Source organism: Triturus cristatus, chromosome 2_1 (genome assembly GCF_964204655.1).
Source record: "Triturus cristatus chromosome 2_1, aTriCri1.1, whole genome shotgun sequence".
NCBI lineage: Eukaryota > Metazoa > Chordata > Amphibia > Caudata > Salamandridae > Triturus > Triturus cristatus.
Window position 1 is genome coordinate 613,096,669 of NC_140581.1, and position 23,058 is coordinate 613,119,726.

Below are 23,058 nucleotides of genomic sequence, written 5' to 3' on the forward strand. Positions count from 1 at the left end.
AGCCTTGCAAACACACGGGACATGTTCAAGGACCGGAGGGGCGTGCTTGTGGACGCCAACATTTGCCGACCACATGTCTCCAACCATAGAGATTCTCTAGTGGGTGGAAGCATCGGAGGAGAGGACAAAGGCCACAAAGCTGAGGCTGCCTGAACAACTAGCCCTTGAAACCTAGGGTGTAGGGACAAACAGACTGGGTTATCTGGAACCGGGCAGTGATGATGAGCGATAGCACGTTCTACCGGGTCCCCGGAGGAGGGCCTCGTCTAGGTACCTAGAAGAATGTCGTACAACTACTCACCAAAAGGTAGCAAGGGCTCGACATGCACGTTGCCCAGGTAGAGCAGATCCAACAAGGGATCGGAGGGCAGAGAGATAGGAGGCGGCTGTAAGTGTAAAATGACAGCAGCTTGCGCAAACGATTGTTGCACATGCAGCACTAGCCTCCGTCACCATTCTAGGGAGCGATAGCAAATCCTAGTTAGGGAACCGTTGCAGGCTAACACGTCCACCAAAAACCAAACTCCCTTCAGTCCGAGGATGTCCAAGGGCCTGCAATTGCTCCACATCAACATGTTCAGAACGACGCTCAAGAAACGCAGGGGGGGGGGGACCACAGGGGCCTTGTCCTCCAAAGGAGTAGGAAGGGACATCTCTGGCGTTGAATGACGTTGAGGCGGTGCCGCAGCGACAAACCTCGAAGGAGGCTTGATCGACCAGCATCTTGACGGTGTCGATTCAATATCCACCACGATGGTAGAGTGCGGTGTGGGACGGTGTCGACTCGGAGACAAGTCCCCTGCGGCGGCCACATCAGACATCCAAGGGAGCCTCATCGGGCTGTCCCCTGATGCTGGAGGTGGACTGTGGCCTGTTTGTATGGGAGGCCCCACAGACGTCGCCGCAACTCCGGAGCCAGGGTACTCGATTGGCGCCGCGGGCGAACCCACCGGAGAGCTCCGAATCTGAGTCCCTACGACTCTGTGGGTCCCGAAGGCGCGCCAGGGAGAGGGGCCAGCCCAAAGATGGCCTGCAAAGCCTGGTAAAAGGCTTCCATCTGGGCTCTAGTCGCCCCAACACCTGGAAATGGTGGGAAGGCGGGGGTCGACTGCTGAGCTGCAGTGTCCAGTAAAGGCTGGGAACCACGGGCCCCGACATCAGGACTACATGAGGCCGACTGCCTTCGTGACTTCCTCCTGTGGTTATGTGAGGAAGGCATGCGACGTCCTCGGGAACAACCTCGTGACCAGCCCCGAACAGGAGTCCCAGGTGGAGAAGGAGACCGATGACGCAGGGACTCCGAAGGAGACATCCGGGCGGACACAATTTTATCCTATGTTTCCACACAGACTTCGGCTGCAGCTGCACACAGGCTTCGCACTACGTGGAGTCGTGGTGCTAGCCCAAGCACCACATACAAATCACATGTGGATCCGTCGCCGACATCTGCTGTGTACAGGTATCACACGATACCCGAAGGCATCAGTGCACTGTTCCCGGACGTGAAAAGGTGTCAGTGAGGCCAAAAACCAAAGGAACTGCTTCTCCTGGACCCGCATCACAGCGTGGAAAAGAAGAAAAGTGAAATCAGCGCGCTGGGAGGGACTTGACTTGGCTCCACATACATCACATCCATGGACTACGTCAGAGCGGTGCCATGCTACGCCATCCCCCAAAGCACAGAAGTACTGCTGATAAATCTCCGTATCCAGACTGGCGCCTGGAGGATATTCTAAGTTAAGGAATCTACAGCTAGAAGTCTATATCAGATACAAGCACACTCCAAGGTATCTGGCAGAATCGCACTCTCCGTATGCTCTCTAGGATGGGTAGTGCTGGTTAGGAGTTCAGTTATAAGAGTTCCTATAATCACTGCCATTGTTATAGTGGTTCAATTATTTATCTTTTTCACCATTCTTGTAATGCTGGTTTCCTTCTACTAATCATTCAAGCACCCGTACCTTACACAAAAATCCAATTGCTTCAATAAATGTATAAAATGCCAATATGTGTAATTTGTGTGTCTCCCTTTGAGCATACCGGAAATAACAAAAGGGTAGCTCTGTGTCCACGATTTCCTAGAGGGAATTAGGGTTGTCAACTTCTAAGGTTCCAGACACCATCAGGTACCCCTTATACGTTTACGGGTCCAGATGGTTCACCGTGAGCCAGTCAGGAACTAGGTCAACATACTCTGATGGTATGAGTAGACATAGTCCCCCATGCTTTTGATGCTATGTTGCCCAAATGCACAGTCAACTGAATTAGTAGAAACCATACTATAGTAAAACAACTACCAATTGCATTTCGTGATTTTGTACTGGTCAAGCTCAGGCCAGCTTCGGTTCAGGGTCACATAAGTGTCTGCACTGGGTTGTCTATTTGTGTCGGTGGTGCCAGTATTGACGCTGTGGTGATGTTAAATGGTGTGGATCATGGCCAGGTGTGTATATCTATACTAGAGCATGCATGTGCTTGGTAACAGGTCCCATGGGAACAGATAGCATCAGGGGATGGCCCACTGGTCGGGAGAGGTAACAGGCAGTGCACTAAAGATTTGAGGATCACCTCCTTGGAGGCTGCATTTTGCTTCTGGTAAACTCAGGGCACGCAAAGCACCAGCTGAGGTATCATGTCTGTGGCCAGTCATCTCTAGGGAGAGGAACTTACATCTTGACACCATTACAACTTCTCTTTTCAGTCAGAATGGTGGGATGGGGTTGAGTCCATCTTTGATTTTTAATCGTTACATTTGGAATTGGAATTTAACTTACCTGAAGAGTCAGAGTGCGCCTATGATTTTGGAGTGGCACCTTTGTAAAAATAGCAACTTCTTTTTATAAACAGTGATATAAACCTTCACCTCTCCAACTAAAATCAATTTCAGCTGCATATGGACACTTTTAATCAGATGACTTAAGAATCATGATCAAAGGCCAGGCATCAGAAGCACACCTCATTAGTGCCTGCAGTTTAGGAATGACTTGGATCCTGTAGTTTTCAGAGGGGACATCATTTACAAACACTGTGAAAAGTTACTGGAGTCGTTGGAAGACCCAATAAAATTGGAGGCAGAGCTCCAGATCTAAGTCGGCAGGAGGAGAAAGAAAGTAACTAATGTCAGTGTGTAAGAGTGATGCTTATATGTGGCTCTTCTCCACAACATCCAAGGCGCTATGGAGTCACTGTACAGCCACTCAGCAATATTTACCAGCATGGAGAAGCACTGCTGAAAAATTCTCATGATCCAGATTGGTGCATAAAGGATATTCTAAGGTGAGGAATCTGCAGTTAGACGTATCCATCAGAAACAATTACAAATCTAAAAGGTATACGATTATTTGAAAAGCCAGTTTCAAAATCTATGCAGTCCCTCAGTACTATGGACATATGTTTTTTACATCCAAAAGAAGACAACAATTGGAGAAGAAGAGCACAATGTGTTTCACTGTGAAATAGTGGCATATTCTTCACCATCTGTGCTCACACTGATCCCCTACCCTGCAGGCTAATATTGGTGGTTTAGAAAGTTAACAATAGCAGAGGCAAAGTGGGTGAGCTGATTTTACTGAAATATTAATGAAGAGCAATAGGGCATCTCCAGCCCAACTCAATCTCCACACAATATCATCAGGCATTCATTCTATTTATCTCAACCTAAATGAGCCTTTCAATGGGAACAATTCAGTGTTTAATGAGGTGCTAAAATTACCATTATCGCCTAAATGGGGGAAACAGTATAACATCACTGTAGCCTGCTGGTGACCCAGTGACTGTATTTGTTTTGGAAATGTATTCTGCCAAAACCAAATGGGACAGATATTACAATGGCAGAAACTACCTACAAAAAAGAAATAATGTTGAAACTTATTTATTGCACTTGTTCGGAAGGTTATTATAGAATGAAGTTAAAGCGAATTGATACTAGAAGCCCTTTGCTACATTAATAGATTCAAGTCACGTTTTTTCACTTTGCAAAGTACTTTGTAAATTAACACTGAAAAACATAATAACATACCTGTTTCTTTTGTCCAATCCTATGAGCTCTAGCCTGTGCTTGCAAATCATTTTGTGGGTTCCAGTCAGAATCGAAAATCACAACAGTATCAGCAGATGCCAAATTTATACCCAGACCACCAGCTCTGGTAGACAGCAGAAAGCAAAAATCCTACAATGATGAAATACATTTTATGTAAGCAGCTCACCAAAATATTTCCATAAAATTATGCCGGCATAAAACTTTACTAAACCATACTGGACTAAAAACCACACAATGAGGTCAGGACTTTTCTAGATATACAAGCTAGTCACAATTTCAACAACTTATAACCATTTACTTACCATCAAAAATAGTCTTTGATTCAGATGGAATATGCTACTTAACAGTATGCATCTGTTCTTGGCATGTAGAGCTGCAGAGTTGTACACTTTTGCATAGATCGCCATCTGGTGTTGGGCCCGGATGTTTGCAGTTTGTTTTTGTTCTTGGACAGTCTTTGGAAGACACGAGTTCGGTGACTCCTCCTTCGGTCCGTACTGCGCATGGGCTTCGGCTCCATCCTCAGATTGTTTTTCGCCAGCAGGGAAATGGAGCGTAGTGATAACAGTGAGAAACCCATGTGTGTTGTATCTAAGTAAGATAGACTGGAACGGATACAGGTAGCCGGGGAGGCGGGTGGGCGTGTACAACTCTGCAGCTCTACATGCCAAGAACAGATGCATACTGGTAAGTAGCATATTCCGTTCGAGGCATATGAGCTGCAGATTGTACACTTTTGCATAGATTATATAGCAGTACCCAGCCCTAGCGGCGACCACCGGTATCCGTTGCAGCGGTTTGAAATAGTGTCTTTAGTACAGCCTGGCCCACACTAGCTTGTTGCTTGGAGTGCACGTCTACACAGTAATGTTTTGTGAAGGTGTGCGGTGTTGACCAAGTGGCTGCTTTGCAGATGTCATCTAAGGGTATGTTCCCTAGAAAAGCCATAGAAGCCCCTAACTTTCTTGTAGAGTGGTCTTTAGGTGGAACAGATAATGTTCTTTTTGCCTTGTGATAGCAAATTTGTATGCACTTTACAATCCACCTTGCTATCCCTGATTTAGAGATGGGGTTGCCTTTATGCGGTGGAGAGAAGGAGACAAACAATTGTTTAGTCTTCCTGAAAGGTTGCGTTCTTTCTATGTAGTACAGTAAAGCCCTCTTAACATCAAGTGTATGTAGAGCCCTTTCCGCAACAGATTGAGGTTGCGAGAAAAAAACAGGTAATTCCACCGATTGATTGAGATGGAAGGGGGAAATGACCTTGGGCAGAAATTTTGGATTCGTACGAAGTAACACTTTGCTGTGATGTATTTGTAAGAAGGGTTCCTGTATAGTGAACGTTTGTATTTCACTAACCCTTCTAAGGGAAGTGATAGCTACGAGAAAGGCAGTTTTCCAGGTGAGGAACTGTAGCTCACATTTATGTAGTGGTTCGAAGGGCGGACCCATTAGCCTTGTAAGAACTACATTTAGATTCCATACAGGAGAAGGTGGTGCCCTGGGTGGAATTATGCGTTTAAGGCCTTCCATAAAGGCTTTAATAGCTGGCCCCCTGAACAGTGATAAATGCTGTCTGTTTTGCAGGTAAGCAGCAATCGCTGCTAGGTGTAGGCGTATGGAAGAATATGCCAGGTTACACCTTTGAAGATGGAGTAGATAGCATATAATGTGTTGTATGGATGCATCTAAGGGGTTGATTGTATTGTTACGGCAGTAAACAACAAATCTCTTCCACTTTGCGGCATAGCATGCTCGAGTGGTAGGACGTCTGGCTTCCTTGATAATATTCATGCAGTCAGGGAGAAGGTTAAGGTACCCAAATTCTAAGATTTCAGGAGCCAGATCGCAAGGTTGAGCTGAGCTGGGTCCGGGTGTCTGATTTCTCCATGGTTCTGAGTTAGGAGGCATGGGGACAGGTGCAGTTTTTGATGTGGTACCACTGATAGCTGTAATAGTGTGGTGTACCACGGCTGCCTGGCCCATGTTGGGGCTACCAGAATGAGTGTGAGGGAATGCTGTTGTAGTTTCCTGACCACTAATGGAATTAGTGGGAGAGGTGGAAAGGCGTATGCAAATTTGCCTGACCAGTTCATCCATATCGCATTGCCTTTGGACAATGAGTGTGGGTATCTGGCGGCGAAGCTTGGGCATTTTTTGTTTTCGTGGGTGGCGAAGAGGTCTATCTGAGGATGCCCCCACTTGCGGAAGAATGGGCGAAGAACTTGTGGATGCAGTTCCCATTCGTGTATTTGTTGCGTTTGTCTGCTGAGCAGATCTGCCATGGTGTTTTGTATGCCTGGGACGTGCTGTGCCAGGAGAAAGATGTTTTGTGGAATTGCCCATCTCCATATGCTCTGTGCTAAGCGGGAGAGCTGGGGAGAGTGTGTCCCCCCCTTATTATTGAATATAATACATTGCAGTCATATTGTCTGTGCGAATGAGGACTGCTTTGGCTGAAATCTGTTTCTGAAAGGATTTGAGGGCTAGAAAGATCGCCAATAGCTCCAGATGGTTGATGTGGAGCGATTTTTGCTGTGGCGTCCATAGACCTTGCATTGTGAGGTGTAGGAGGTGCGCTCCCCAGCCGGAGAGCGATGCGTCCGCTGTTAGAATCACCTGAGGAACCGGGTCCAGGAACGGCCGCCCTTTGGAAAGGTTAGTGGTGTTCCACCACTGCAGAGAGTGATGGGTGCAGCCGTCCACCAACACCAGATCCGTCAGCTGTCTCTGGGCCTGGTTCCACTGTCGTGCTAGGCACTCTTGGAGTGGACGCATGTGGAGTCTTGCATGGGGCACTATGAAAATGCAAGATGCCATCATCCCTATTAGCTTCATGAACACTCTTGCTGGGAGAGAGTGCTGAGCAATGAACGTTTGGCGCAAGGCTTGTATGCTTGCGATCCTGGCTGAATTGGGATAGGCTATACCCTTGGAGGTGTCTATAGTGGCCCCGAGATATTGCTTTGTGTGAGATGGTATGAGGTGGGACTTTTGGTAGTTCACCGTGAAGCCCAGCTGGTGGAGCAGTTGGATGGTGCTGTTTGTATGTTGCACACATTGGTCGTAGGACGCGGCTTTTATCAGCCAGTCGTCTAAGTAAGGGAAGACGTGAATATGTTGACGTCTGAGGTGTGCTGCTACTACCGCTAGGCATTTGGTAAACACCCGTGGTGCGGTGGTGACCCCGAAGGGGAGAACCGTGAATTGGTAATGCTGACCGTCCACCACAAACCTGAGGTACTTCCTGTGAGAAGGGTGTATTGGAATATGAAAGTATGCGTCTTTCAGATCCAAGGTAGTGAGAAAGTCTCCCTGACAGAGGAGTGGGAGGACTTGTTGTAGGGTGACCATGTGGAAATGGTCTGAATGTATGTATGCATTTAGAGGCCGGAGGTCCAGAATGGGCCGCGGGGTCCCGTCTTTTTTCGGTATTAGAAAATACAGAGAGTAGACCCCTAAATTTTGCTGATTGACGGGGACTTGCTCTATAGCGTGTTTTTGGAGGAGGGAGATCACCTCCTGTTTGGGCAGTGTGGAATGTTCCTGTGACATTGGACGGTGCCTTGGTGGGATATTGGGTGGGGTAGATGTTAGCTCGAGACAGTACCCTGACCGAATAATTTGGGTCACCCATTTGTCCGATGTTATGGACTCCCAGGCATGAATAAAGTTGTGTAGTCTGCCCCCGAACGGAGTGGGATGTTCTGGGGGAGCGAGGGGAAGTCATTGTGTGGGCGGTGTGGCAGAACGGGTGGTGTTGGTTTTGCCCCTGCCCTTATTGTTGTTGCCCCTGTATCCACCTCTTTGGTAGCCCTTTGAGAAGGTATTTTGAGGAGGGGACTTGTAGGAGGTAGAGGCACTATCGGTGGAGTAACCTCTGCCTGTGCTACGAAAGGACGAACGTCGAAAGGAGCGTCTAGGGGTTTGGGATTGTAATGCCCCCATAGACTTTGCTGTGTCCGTGTCCTTTTTCATTTTTTCCAATGCTTCGTCCACCTTTGGCCCAAAAAGGTGTTGTTGGTCAAAGGGGTGATTTAGTATGGATGCCTGGACTTCTGGCTTAAACCCCGAGATCCTGAGCCAGGCATGACGGCGAAGCAGGACACTAGTATTTATAGCTCTAGAAGCAATGTCCGCTGCATCGAGGGCACATTTAATGGAGGTGTTAGTAATGAGCTTTCCCTCTTGTATTAGGTCATGAGCTTTACGTTTGTGTTTCTCCGGGAGGTGTTGCATAAGAGCCTCAAGCTCATCGTAGTGTGCTCTGTCATAACGCGCAAGTAGCGCCTGTGTATTCGCAATGCGCCAGATGTTTGCGGCTTGCGAGGCAGTGCGTTTACCAGACGCATCTAAGAGTTTTGATTCCTTATCTGGCGGTGGAGCCTCACCTGAGGACTGGGAGTTGGACCGCTTTCTAGCTGTGGACACAACCAGGGAATCTAAAGGAGCAGGGCCTTTAATGTATGCAGGATCTGTGGGGGCTGCTTTGTACTTTTTTTCTATCCTGGGGTATAAGACCCTGGCCCTGACAGGGTCTTTGAACACCTCTGCAGCATGTTTGGTAACACCCTTAAGCATGGGCAAGATGGCTGTGGATTTATCCTGAATATCAAATGTATCCAGTAAGAAGTCTTCTTCCACTGGTTCGCTATGTAGTTCCACCCCATGATAGTGTGCTGCTCGCTGCACTAAGTGGTGAAACCCTAGTGAGTCCTCCGGGGGAGATGGCCTGGATGGGTAGAGGTCATCTTGAGGCACATCTGGTATGTCAGGGTTTTGGTAATCCTCCCATGGGTCTGGGGTCCCTGGGGGTGTGGGGTCCATCGGGGCGTCCGCTGGATCATAATCTGGATCCCCGTAATCCGGTTCTGGGGATGGGGTTGGGGAGTGATGAGCCAAGGGTGGCAGAGACCTGGGAGGGAGAGGAGGGAGAGGAGGCGGAGGAGGTGGAGGAGGTGTAGGAGGTGGTGGGGAGGGCACTCAGAGGAGATGTGGCAGAGTCCTTCCGTTTCGGCGGTGGAGGAGGAGCTGGTGTGTCAAGACGTCTTTTCTTGATAGACAAAATCAATAGCCCAGTCTTTGGATCCTTTGATAAGGTTTTTTGAGAGGGATCAGGTGTAAATAGTTCCGTTGGCGCCGAATCGTCTGCTGGCGCCGATGTTTTCGGAGCCGAGGACTTGGGTGGTTTCTCTGCGCCATGCTTTTTTGGAACCTCTGGTTTTTTCGGCGTCGAGGTAGGCTTCGACGCGGGAGCGTCGGTGCCGAGGGATTTATGCTTGTGTTTCGTCGGCACCGAGAGTCCAGGCTTCGGCACCGGTAGCTTCGGAGTCGAGCTGGGTGTCACTTTCTTCGGTGCCGAACGGTGTTGATCGGCACCAGGAGTAGGCTGGCTCGAGCCCGAGCTGCCGTGAGACTTGTGATGCTTCGACACCGGGCCCGAAGGTGGGGTGATAGAAGCTGCATGTTTGGTTTTCCCTAGGCCCGGAGGCGAAGGTGTAACCTGAGTCTCTTTGGATATGGGCGCGGGGGTGGGAGGGGGTAGAGTACTCACGACCCTCTGCGCTGGTGTGATGTCCTCCAGGTCGGAGTCGTCTGCCTCGGAAGCGCTGACGATGTCTTCCTCCTGCTCGGTGTGTTGTTGCCCCGAAGCTCCGGTGTCGTCTCCGAAGATGTCCGGTGGAGCCGAAGTCGATGAGTGCGCCATGGTGCGTCGAGCTCTTCGATTCCGGATGGTCTTTTTTGAGCGAAAAGACTTGCAGGCGGGGCAGTCTCTGGCCTCGTGTTCTGGAGAGAGGCAAAGGTTACACACCTGATGGAGGTCGGTGTGGGGAAATTTAGACCCACATTTTGGGCACTTTTTGAACGGAGTCCTTTCAATCGGCCGGGACCGGAGTCGAGGAGGGCCCGAAGGCCGGTGCCGATGTGTGGAATCGAGAAAGTGCCTCTACGAGAGATGAAGAAGATGAAGAATCTCGATGAACGAGGATTTTCCGTCGAGGCTGGAACCGGAAAAGTTCGAAGCCGGAGCACGAAGTATCACATCCGAGCCCGATGGCAGAAAAAAACAATCTGAGGATGGAGCCGAAGCCCAAGCGCAGTACGGACCGAAGGAGGAGTCACCGAACTCGTGACTTCCAAAGACTGACCAAGAACAAAAACAAACTGCAAACATCCGGGCCCAACACCAGATGGCGATCTATGCAAAAGTGTACAATCTGCAGCTCATATGCCTCGAACATTATGTTTCTCCTCCAGATTATTTATATAACAAACCATCTTTGGATGCAGCCTTGATTTTAAAAATGTGAGCTACTAAACCTAAGAGGCTCCATCAATTAGAGGCCCAAGAGACATTCATATTGAACCATGATACAGCTTCTCTCATTACCTAGGATCAGACCCGATTTTCCTGCACAAAAAAGACTAGGAAACTGGATAGCAGGCATTAAAAAAAGGACCTTTATAATTCGGTGCAGAAAAGAAAAAGTTACATACCTCTGTTCGTGATTTTCTGGTGGATAATCTATCTACCAGTAGATTCATCAAATTTGAATATCCCAGGCACTTGACTGGATCCAGAAACTTAATATTAGCTCTTCCATTACACTAGTGGAGGCTAGCTCCACGTCAACACCAGAAGCAACATTACTGTTGAAAGATGGCACTTTCTCACAGAAGCTTATTAAAAATGGCCTATGTCGGAGGAGCCTAGCACGCATCCAAGATGGTCGCGTGAGCACAGGGCTCCCCGGACCCTCGCTGCTCCTCGGAACTTATCCTGACTCTATCCTGACTTGGTTGACGGATTCTGGAAGATGAACGTTGGCTGAACCCTAAACTCTTTTCAGAAACCAAATCGGACCTGGGAGACCTGATCTATGGTGGTTTGAACTTTTGAGGCCCAACTGATGGCTGTGCCCGGTGCGAAGGTGAACTGTGGAGCCGGGGCATAGTTGAACAACAACGGCATCGGGGCTGTGCCGGCGGCCGTCTCATCACTTTCGGTTTCACTTTTGGATCTCTGAGTGGCTGGACAGTGGAGTTGCTTTGTGCGGCTGGGTTTTTACTCGGCCTTCGCTTCGTGCCTTTGCTTCCGCCTGAATCCAGTGTGCCCATTGACTTTGATCCTCTCGCACCGCCACATTGCGGTCCCTGGTACGGCTCGTGTCGGCTTCGCCCGTGCCACTTTGACGCTTGCTCGGTGGTCCCCTGCGGCGAGCGTGGTTCCACATGGGAGGCAGAGGGGATCCCGAGAGGCGTAAGACCAAGACATCCCTACGTGGGGGACCGGTCCAGACCAACAACATGGACCGCTACACTCAGGGTAAAGGGTCCCCTGGGGCGGCCGGTGTTCTCCCGGATGACGCTGGGGGTGTTCCGTCCGCCCCTCCGGATTTGTCCCTGCAGGACATCATGGGCGCCATTAATGGCATCAAGGAGACCATCGCTCAGCAGTACGAGGCCTTGGCCCGTAAAATCGACACGGTGGCCATTGATGTTACGCTAATTCGGGCGGATCTCTCTAAGACCAATGAGAGGGTCCAATCGCTGGATTTGCGGACGTCCACCCTTGGTACGGATGTGTCGGACCTGCAGACTGCTCTCGGCGACCTCAAGTCGACCAACGACCTGATGGCCCGGCGGCTGGAGGACTTCGAGGGACGGGCTCGACGCAATAACATCCGCGTCATAGGTGTTCCGGAGACCTCCGACAATCGCCCGGTGGATCTTATGGTTGAGGAACTCATCCTCAAACAGCTTGCCCCCGCTGGCCTGAGTAAGTTCTTTGCCGTGGAGCGGGCCCATCGAGTCCCAGGCGGTCGGCCGCGACCGGGAGCTCCCCCGAGGCCTATTGTCGCAAAACTTTTTCACTACAGAGACCGAGATGCGATTCTGCAGGCCTCACGGGTACATGGCCCGGTCCGATATGAGAACTCATCCGTTAACTTTTTCCCAGACTTCACCCAACTGGTCCAGAAACAGCGGATGGGTTTCCAGGGGGTGAAGCGCCGTCTCCGGGACCTGGGTCTTAAGTACTCGATGCTTTTTCCTGCTAAGCTCCGAGTGGAATACGAAGACCGGGCTACCTTTTTTGACTGTCCTGCGACTGTGAGTGACTGGCTGGATTCTCTGCCGGACCGGGGTGACCGGCCTGGGCCTTCTGGTGGTGCCGAGGGTGGCGGGCCTCCTTCGGAGTGACTTTTGGTCCTTGACTTTGACATTTTGTTTTGTTCGGCTGGGTTCTACTTCTTTTGTACATTTTGTTTAATTATGATCTATGTTGGGGGCGGGCAGGGACGGGTCCCTTTACTCCTCCGGGGTCTTTTCGTAGAATGGGGTTTGTAGGGCGACAGGCACACTGCAAGTTGGGGTGGTTTTCTGGACCGCAGGGGTGCAGGGTGGGGGGAGTTGAATTTGGGGGGGGGGGTTGGTGGGTGGGAGGGGTTGTTTGGATTTGTGTTTTTTGTTTTCAAGGCGAGGTATTGGCTCTGTTTCAGTTTCAGGTGTCGCGCTATTTGCTGGGGGACCTTTGATCTATTGGAGGGGATGGGGGGGGGGCGGGTTGAGACTGATGTCTTGGAACGTCAACGGATTGGGGGATCGTATCAAACGGGGTGTTGTGCTGCAGTATTTGCGTCGTTTGACTCCTGACGTGGTATTCTTACAGAAGACGCATCTGGTTGGTAATGTTTGTCATGCCATGAACAGGGGGGGATACCGACTCGTGGCCCATTCCGGTTTCACCACTGGCTCTAGAGAGGTGGGCATTCTCCTACGATCTTCACTTCCGCTAGAGATCACCAGGGTTGTCCTAGACGATAGAGGGCGCTATGTGGCTCTGATTGGGAGGTGGGAGGGACAGTCCCTTTCCTTGGTTTCGGTTTATGTTCCCCCGGGCCTCCAGAACTCCACTTTCTCAGACTTGGGTCGTATGCTGCTTGAGCTCCCTGACAGTCTTTTGCATATGGGTGGGGATTTTAATTCGGTTGTTTCGGGTGATTTGGATCGCCACCCGCCCAGGGCCCTCCCTGCTGCCCAGGCGTGGCTCGGCGGACTCTTGGATACCTTCGGTCTGGTGGATTGTTGGAGGTTAATGCATCCGACACAGTGTCAGTACACATTTCACTCTGGGGCCCATGGGAGTCTCTCCAGATTGGATTATTTTCTTATGCCCGCGGCCCAGACTGCCCGGATTCGAGAGGTCAAGCACTTGGCCCGGGGTATCTCTGATCATTCCCCACTGTGGTTGCTTTTCGACACCGGGATGCGGTCCGCTGGGCGGATCGCCCCTATTAACCCTTGGTACTTGCGAGACCCCAAGATTCGTGATAGCCTTGTTAAGTCGATTGATCAGTATTTTCTCGAGAATGAGGGGTCGGTGCTGTCCTCAGTGTCCCTGTGGGAAGCCTTCAAAACAGTGCTCCGCGGGCATGCCCTATCCCAGATAGTGGAGGCTAAGAGGGTTAAGAATGAGGCGGTGGTGAAGCTGGAGACTGAAATATCGGGGCTGGAGGCGGCTTTGGAGACGGGTGTCACTCAGGATGGGCTTCATGCCCTCAGCTTGAAGCAGTTTGAATATAAGTCTCTTGTCACTGACGCTGCCAAGAGCATGTATAGGGAACAACAGGGTAGGTTGTATGATGCCGGGGACAAGGCGGGTAAACTGATTGCTTGGTTGGATAAGAAGGAGAGAGTGAATCGTGTGGTCCCGGAGCTTCGGGTTTCGGATGGAGTGTGTGTGACTGACCCTGGTGAGATTGTGGAGTGTTTTGCTGACCACCTCCGGGCGGTGTACTCCCCGGTGTCTGATAGAGATGAGGATGACTCTCGTCTCTTGCTGCGGGATATTGCCTTGCCCGGCCTATCCGTCGAGGACCGTGAGCAGATGGATGCCTCCCTGTCTGTCGCCGAGATTGCTACCGCGATTCGTTCCCTTCGCTCGGGCAAGGCTATGGGCCCCAACGGACTGCCTATTGAACTGTATAAACTACGCCCGGATAAAATCGCGCCCTTCCTCCGTCGTATGTTTCTGGAGTCGCTCGAGCGGGGTTCCCTTCCCGACGACCAGCGTCTGGCTACTATAGTTGTTATTCCCAAGGACGGTAAGCCACGAGACCGCTGTGCCTCATATAGGCCTATCTCCCTACTAAATGCCGAACCGAAAATCCTTGCCAAGGTTCTCGCTAATCGCTTGCTGGGAGTTATCTGTGATTTGATACATCCGGATCAATGCGGCTTTATCCCTCATCGTAATACCGCTCTCAACTTGCGGCGTCTTCATGGCGTCCTCGCTAGGGCGGAGTACTTCTCTGAACCGGCCATATTGGTTTCCTTAGACGCCACGATGGCCTTTGATACCATCGAGTGGCCATTCCTTTGGGCCGTATTGGCGAAGTTTGGCTTTGGGGAGGGATTTTTTGGTTGGGTGAAGCTCCTCTATGCTGGTCCAATGGCTCAGGTGGTTGTCAATGGGCGGGTTTCTCGGCCCTTCGCGCTCGGGAGGGGTACTAGGCAGGGGTGCCCGTTGTCCCCTCTGCTCTTTGCTCTCGCCTTGGAACCGCTCGCTGCCTGGCTCCGCTGGGAGCCCTCGATCAGAGGGATCCGGTGGGCCCCGGGCTTCGAGGATCGGGTCTCGTTGTACGCGGATGATATTCTTCTGTACCTCACCTCGCCGCGGAAGTCGCTCAATGTGCTTTTTGATGTCCTTACTTCCTTCGGGAGAAATTCGGGTTTGATAATTAACTGGTCAAAATCTTGCGTGTATCCTATCTCCGGTGGCCTTCCTCTCTTGCCGCCTCTGCTTCCGATCCAAACGTCTCAATCCGGCTTTAAATACTTGGGGGTATACGTTTCGTTGGATCCGGCGGTCCGCTATGAGCAGAATCTCCTGTCTCCCCTCCGACGTTTGAGGGCGGACACGGCTCGGTGGTGTAAGTTGCCCTTGTCTCCACTTGGTCGCGCAGCACTGTTTAAAATGATGTCCCTTCCCAGATTTCTTTGCGCTCTCCAGAACTCCTTCGATATCATTCCGGCGGCCTACTTTAGGGAAGTGGAGAGTTTGCAGAGGAAACTGGTTTGGGACGGTCGTGCGCGTATCGCTTTGGCAAAGCTGACTCTTCCCTGGTATGACGGGGGCATCGCGCTTCCTGACATTAGAAGGTACTATTGGGCCTCCCAGCTGTCTGCCATTAACCATGCTACGTACGCTCCTGGCTCGAACCCGGCATATGAGATGGATAAATTCCTGCTTCCCGGCGGTAACTATAACAGAGCGCTTTACTCTCGATCTGCCGGAAGGACCCTCACGGGCCCTACTAGGATTGCGGTACGTGTGTGGAAGGCGGCGAATGTAGCTGTGGGCTGGAGTGAGCGGTTAACGTGTGCTACTCCTCTATTCGCCTCAGAGCGCTTGGGAAGCCTCTGGACAACGAAAGGCTTTGAGCACTGGGATACGATCGGCATTAGCAGAGTGGGGGACCTATGGGTTAAAGGCGCGGTTAAATCCTTCGCGGCGCTTCAGAGCGAGTACGAGCTTAGTGAAAGGGAGTTCTTCCGCTATGCTCAGGTTCGGCACGCCCTACTCTCGGTCTTTGGGGAGGGGACCACGGTCCCTGTTTCTTCGCCTCTCGAGGACCGTATACTCGACGGAGACGTCCCCGACAGTACTATCTCCCTGATTTATAAAAAACGAATAAATAATCGGGCTGATCTCTTGGTGCGTCTTCGGGAGACATGGACGGGAGATGGGGTGGAGTTGGACGACGAGGACTGGCAGTCTGCGCTGTCATCCCCTAAGGAGGTTGCCATCCCGGCCCGTCTCCGTCTGGTCCAGCTTAAGATTCTCCATCGTGTCTATGTGACGGGTCCCCGTTTGGTCTCGATGGGGTTTTCTGACGACGGGCTCTGTAAGCGTGGCTGCGGGCTCAGTGCCACCTTTCTCCACATCCTCTGGGAGTGCCGCGAGGTGGCGGAATATTGGCGCCAGGTGCATGATGTTATGAAACGAGTCACTGGGGTCGCTCTGCTGCCGGAGGTGCGCCGATGTGTTCTGAATGTGTGGGAGCCCAATGACTATAATGCGGCCCAGGCTCGGTGGGCGGCCCTTGGGAACATGATCGCAAAGAGAGATATTGCGCAGCTTTGGGGTTCCCAACGGCCTCCCACCGTGTCCGTATGGAAGGAGAACATGGACTGGTGCATGTTCAGGGAGAAGACGGTGTATGTGGCTCGTGGTAAACCGGGGGCGTGGGGTAGAATCTGGGGTCAGTGGAATGTGTATCGAGGGACTATCTGTTCTCCCCCCCTGGTGGATACGTCTGAGGTTGCCTTGTCCCCCTGATCCTTGAGGGTTCCTTGCTTACTTTGTTCATCTGAGTATAGATTTGGTTTTCCCATGCCCCCCCCCCTCCCTCTCAGACCCCCCTTTTATTGACCACCCTAGGGTGGTCCTATGTGGAGTTCCTCTGCTATGGTTAGACGCCATTTTAATGTTTTTCGCCTTGCTTTTTGTTTTTCTTTACTTTGGTTGATGGTTATGTAAAAAGGGTGTATCCTGACTTCCTTTATGTGCAGCCTGATCTCCTGTCATTTAGCGGAGCCCCTGCGGGCCAGTCATTGTTTTTGAACTGCTTGATCATTTCTACATACTAGCGGCCGGCCCAGGAGGTTGTAGGCCCGTGCTTGTACCCTTTTTCTCTGCACAATAAAATTTTTATAAAATTAAAAAAAAAAAAAATGGCCTATGTCCAATCTTCTAGGTGGAACGAAGGGTGGAATCAGTGAGGAATCTGCACATACAGTATCCAAAAGAAGGAAAAAGCTACTTACCCAGTATGCATCTGCTCTTTGCATGTAGAGCATGTAGAGCTGTAGAATCTCATGCTTTGCATAAGATCACCATCTAGTGTTGGGTTCAGATGTTTGCACTTTGTTTTTCTGAAAGAGGTTTTCCCTAATCATGAGGTAGGGGACTCCTACCTTAGGTGATAGTGCGAGGATGAGAGAATGGTGTAGTAGTAAAGAATATAGATGTCCATGTGTAAGTATGTTTAGCAAAACAGAAAACTAAAGCAGTTACAGGTACCATGGGAAGTGGGTGGGCGCATGAGAGTATACAGCTCTACATGCCAAGAACAGATGCATACTGGGTAAGAAGCATTTTCAATCAAAGCATGTGAGCTGTAGATCACATGCTGTGCACAGACTATACAGCAGTCTCCCTGAAGCTGTGGCTATCCTGTAACTGTTGGAATTGTCTAAAATAATGCTTTGCGCACTACTTGACCCACATTAGCTTATTGTCTTACCAACATCTACACAATAGTGTTAGGTAAACGTCTGTGGTGTAGACCATGTTGCAGCTTTGCATGCATCAGTAATGGGGATATTCCCTAAGAAAGCCATTGTAGCCCCTAACTTGTGAGTGGAATGTGCTCTAGGGGGTACTGTGAGAGTCCTTTTGGCTTTTTAATAACTCTGAATACACTTCACAATCCACCTAGCAATTCCTGATTTGGAAATAGGATTGCCTTTGTGAGGTGGTGCAAAAGCTACAAAGAGTTGTTTGGTTTTACAAAATGATTTTGTTCTTTCAGTGTAATACAATTCAGCTCTTCTGACATCTAAGGTATGTAAAGCTTATTGTGCCACCCTTAGAGGCCCTGTACCCTGAGACAGACAGACAGACAGACAGACAGACAGACAGACAGACAGAGACACACACACACACACTCACTCACTCACTGCAGGCTGAGTGTCTTGGTGCAGAATAAAACAGAGAGTCAACATGGCCACCTCCCTGTGTGCCATGCCCACAAACACACTGCCCTGGTATACCTCAGTCACCCCACATGCCTGTGGTGTGGGTACAGGTGCATGAGCCCTGTACTCCTACAGTACCCAGGTCCATTCCTGGCCACTGTAAGTGCAGTGCTGCCATTAAGAGTATATGGTGCTGGGAGGTCGTCAACACGAACTCCACAGCACCATGATGGCTACACTGAAGACTGAGAAGTTTGGAATCAAACTTCTCAGCACATTAAACCCACACTGATGGCAGTGTGAGATTTAATGTAAGATGCATGACAGGGCATCTTAGAGATGCCTCCTGAACCTAACCAACCAGCATACTGACTGAGTGGCTGCCATCCAGCAGACATGTTGCTAGACTCCTGGGTAGAGAGCCATTCGCTCTCGTGGGTCTGCAACAATGCACATCGTGGGCGAGGTGCCAGGTCTCCTCCCCCAGGATGGGCAGGGGAAGCTTCAAAGGCACGCCACCTTTGTGAGCTTCTCCAGGCCACTTGCTGTACTCAGCAACTGGTCCAAACCGGTTCTGAACCCCACTCTGGCGGGAAGGTCGGCGGGAAAGCCCAAGTGAGGAAAGGGGTGTGCCAGCCTCTGCCAACCCCACACCTCAGGTGGGGGAGGCAAGGTGAAGCACAACTCCGGGCTCTCGCCATCTTGAGGATGGGGAGCCCTACCCAATCAGGACTAGGATCCTGCCCCCCTCCCTCTGGAGAGTGGCAGGCTAGGGGGTGTACCCACCCCAGGGAAGGGATCCATTGGTCCCTGACCGCTACCTACCTGTAACGCCCCTAAATTTAGTATTTAGGGGCACCCTGAACCTTCCTTCCTCAGATCCCAATTTTGAAACAAGAAGAACTGCTGTGCAGCTGCTAACAAGAGGACGGCACCAACTGACTTGGCCCCAGCCCTACCGGCCTGTCGACGCTCGAACCTGCTCCTGCTAAACCCCGGCGTCTCCAGTAGTCAGCAACCTCGAAAACCCCGGAGGACTGGACTGCCTTGCTTATCTGAAAGACTGGGACTCCCACGAGCAGTGGTTCTGCTCAAAGCAAGCAACAACCCCTGGTGCCAGCCAGGAGCCACAAATCCATCACACTCTGCACCCACCGAGCCCGGCCTGTGCCTGAGTGAACAAAGACCAAGAGGACGTCCCCCTGGTGACTGTGACCAAGAATCCAGCACCCAAGGACCCTCCTCGACGCTCCTGACGACGCCTGCAGCCTCACAACCAGGGACCCCTCCAACCGCGACCAGCAGAGGGTAAGATTTCCCGACACCAAAAGGCACCCCTGCACCCGGTACCCTGAAGCCCCCTGTGCCCAACTCCTGGGTGCCTACCTAACCTACAGCTTCCCAACTTATGTCTAGAAGAGGTGGTCACACCTGAAGAATCTCCGTCCTCAAGCTTGCAGCCTTTGTTGATCTTGCAGCTTCTCCATTGAAATACATTGAGCGCCCGACGGCTCAAAACCACCATGCACCCAGCCGCCCGAGTGCCCCTGGAAGAGCAGCATCTATCCTATCTTACTTCCCCACTTGCCCTGTGTAAGTGACCAGGAGCTCAGCTCCCACAGCCGCGTGGCCTGCCTACTAGCAGCCACCAACCCCAAAGGCCCCCTGCCCGCCATAGGTTAACATTGGGCCTAACTCTCTCTGCACCCAGCTGCCCCAGTGCCGCTGAGGGTGCAACAACTGTACCTACCTGACCCAGGGAGACCCCTGAGTCTATGCCCAAAACCTTAACTCTGTCAGTCGAGCACTTACCTGAAAGCCGATAACCTACATTTTCTCCATAGGGTAACATAGAAGAATTTCCAAGTGAAACCATTCAAAGTGTCGCGTTTTGAAACTTTAAAATAGTCACTAAAAATCAGCCGAACGAAAACGAAATTACTCAGCTGTTACCAGGAGAGATCCCAGTGCTGGATGTTGGTGCCCAGCACTGACCCTGAAAAGTAATTATAACTGATTTTTCGATAACCAAACTTTCCTCCATAGGATAACATTGACTGGTTTTTGCCAGAAATTCTTCTAAGTGTCGATGTTTGAAATATACAAATGATATGATTGTTTTGCAATAGATAACAAAACTCTTCCATTTGGTTGCGTACCAGGCTCTTGTGGTAGGCTTTCTGGTCTCTCTAATAAGGTTCATACAGTCTGGTGGAAGGTTGAGATAACCAAACACTATGACCTCAGGAGTCAGATCACAAGGTTTAGCTGTTTGGGATCTGGGCGTTTGATTTCTCCATGGCTCTGTGTGAGGAGACTGGGAGTTAAATGTAATTTTTGCTGTGGTACCAGAGAGAGTTCCAACAGGGTTAGGAACCAGGGTTGGCGTGCCCATGTTGGAGCTACTAGTATTCGCATGAGTGATGCTTGCCTGAGTTTCCGAACCACTGATGTAATGAGTGGGAGAGGTGGGAAAGCGTGACAAATATTCCTGACCAGTTCATCCATAGAGCATTGCCTTTGGACCTTGGGTGTGGATACCTGGCGGCGAAGCTTTGGCATTTTGCGTTTTTGGGCATTGCCAACAGGTCTATGTAAGGGACTCCCCAAGCTTGGAAGTACGGGTGGAGAACGTCAGGGTGCAGTTCCCACTCGTGTATTTGAGACCTCTGCCTGCTGAGGAGGTCTGCAATCTAATTGTTGACTCCTGGAAGGTATTCCGCTAGGAGATAAATGTTGTGGTGAATAGCCCACTTCCAGATGTCCTGGGCTAAGTGGGACAGTTGGAGAGTGTGTTTCCCGCCCTGGCTTTGTATGCAATACATAGCGGTCATGTTGTTGGTTCGGACTAACACAGCTTTGCCAGACAGGTGATCTTGAAAGGCTTTGAGAGCTAGAAAGAATGCCATGAGCTCTAGGTGATTGATGTGGAGCATCTCTTGCTGGCAACTCCACATTCCTTGCACTGTAAGGTATGTGTCCGCTGTTAACACGGTCTGTGGAATTCGGTCTATGAACGCCCGCCCTTTTGTGTGTTGCACTACTGAAGAGAGCGATGAGTACGGTGCTTAACAAAACTAGATCGGTTAATAGACCTTGAGACTGGTTCCACTGCCCGGCTAAACACTTTTGAAGTGGATGCACGTGTAGCCTGGCGTGGGGAACGATCATGATGCAAGATGCCATCATTCCCAGCAGTGGGATAAACACTCAAGCCGGAAGTGACTGAGTGGATTGAAATTTAAGAATGAGCGCCTTAATGTTTCGAATTCTGGCTCCATTGGGATACGAGAGAGCCTTGTGAGTATCTAGAGTGGTTCCTAGGTAATTTTGAACTTTGTTTGGTTGAAGATGAGATTTCAACACATTGACTGAGAACCACAGCTGTTGAAGGAGCTTAACCTCTTCAGTGCCCATGACGAGATAGTCTCGTCATGGAGCACGGTTGCGCTGTGCCCATGACAAGACTATCTCGTCATGAACCCCACCCACTAGTGCAACGCCCGGCACAGGAGGGGGAAAGGGCGTGGCACTGAAGGGGTTAATGGTTAGTGGAGTGTGCTTGCGACATTGCTGGTATGTGCTGGCTTTGATGAGCCAGTCATCCAAATAGGGAAAGACGTATGCTTTGTCTTTTGAGATGCGCAGCTACTACCACCAGACATTTTGTGAAGATTCTGGGGGCAGTGGTGACTCAGAATGGGAGCAATTTGAATTGGTAGTGTTGACCTGCTACCACAAACCTGAGAAATTTGCAGTGAGCCGGATGGATTGGAATATGAAAGTAGACATCCTTTAAATCTAGAGAAGAAAGAAAATCGCCTTTTTACAAAAGAGGCAGTATTTGTTGCAGTGTTACCATGTGGAAGTGGTCTGACTGTATGTGAATGTTGAGTTCTCTGAGCTCCAGTATGGGTCTGAGAGAGCCGTCCTTTTTTGGAATTAGAAAGTAAAAAGAGTACACACCTGTGAGAATGTGCCATCTTTCTTGCATAGTATGCCCCCACTTTTTGCTGAATTGCTGTATGTACTTAGACTGAGTGTGCCCTGGACTCCTGCCAACCAGGTGCCCAGAGCCTATGTTCCTTCCCTAAAACCTAAAACCCAAATTGGCAAACCCTGGCCACATGTCAGCCCCTGGTAAATGGTACCCTAGGTACCCAGGGCCTTGTGACCAGGGAAGGCCTCTAAGGGCTGCAGCACTTATTGTGCCACCCTTAGAGGCGCTGTACCCTAACACAAACACACTGCCCTTGCAGGCTGAGTGTCTGGGTACAAGACAAAACAAAGAGTCGACATGGCACACATCCCTGTGTGCCATGCCCACAACCTACACTGCCCTGTCATACATCAGCCACCCCTCTAGCTGGGTGCCCTATGCCAGTGGTGTGGGCACAGGAGAATGAGACCTGTGCCCCTACAGTACCCTGGTCAATTCCTGGGCACTGTAAGTGCAGTGCTGCCATTTAAAAGTATATGGTGCTGGGAGCTCGTCAAACACGAACTCTACAGCACCATAATGGCAACACTGAAGACTGAGAAGTTTGGTATCAAACTTCTCAGCACATTAAACCCGCACTGATACCAGTATGGGATTTAATGTACAAAGCATTACAGAGGGCATCTTAGAGATGCTCCCTGAAAACTAACCTACAATCCACGTCTTGTCTGAGAGGCTGCCTAGGCTGCCACACAGCAGACATGTTGCTGGACCCCTGGGTGGAGAGTCACCCGCTCTCCTGGGCCTGCAACAATGCACATCCTGGGCGAGGTGCCAGGTCTCCGCCTTTGTGAGCTTCTCCAGGCAACTTGCTGTACTCAGCAACTGGCCTCCACCAGTTCTGACCCCCACTGTGGCGGGAAGACTGGCCCGAAACTCCAAGTAAGGACAGGGGATGTGTCAGCCCTGCCAACCCCACCCCTCAGGTGGGAGAGGCGAGGTGAAGCACATCTCCGGGCCCTCGCCATCTTGAAGCTGGGGAGCCCTACCCAATCAGGACTAGGCCACTGCCCCCCTCCCACAGGAGAGTGGCAGGATAGGGGGTGTACCTACCCCAGGACAGGGACCCAGTGGTCCCTGCCCTTTACCTACCTAAAACGCCCCTAAATTTAGTATTTAGGGGCACCCTGAACCTCCCTTCCTCAGATTCCAGATTCTAAACCAGCAAAGAAGATCAAGAAGAAAAAAGACCTGCCGTGCAGCTGCTAAGAAGAGGAAGACACCAAATGCTTTGGCCCCAGCCCTACCGGCCGGT

General features: G+C 50.8%; 1 protein-coding gene across 3 annotated transcripts in view; it reads right to left on the reverse strand.

The window, feature by feature from the left end:
• Positions 1–23,058, reverse strand: part of CHD1 (chromodomain helicase DNA binding protein 1) — a 1,484,343-nt gene that overhangs the window by 847,953 nt on the left and 613,332 nt on the right. For all 3 annotated transcript variants that reach the window (XM_085632544.1, XM_085632543.1, XM_085632545.1), the window contains one exon: positions 4,019–4,168. In XM_085632544.1, coding sequence (XP_085488670.1) covers positions 4,019–4,168 — 150 coding nt within the window. The remainder of the gene's footprint in view (positions 1–4,018; positions 4,169–23,058) is intronic.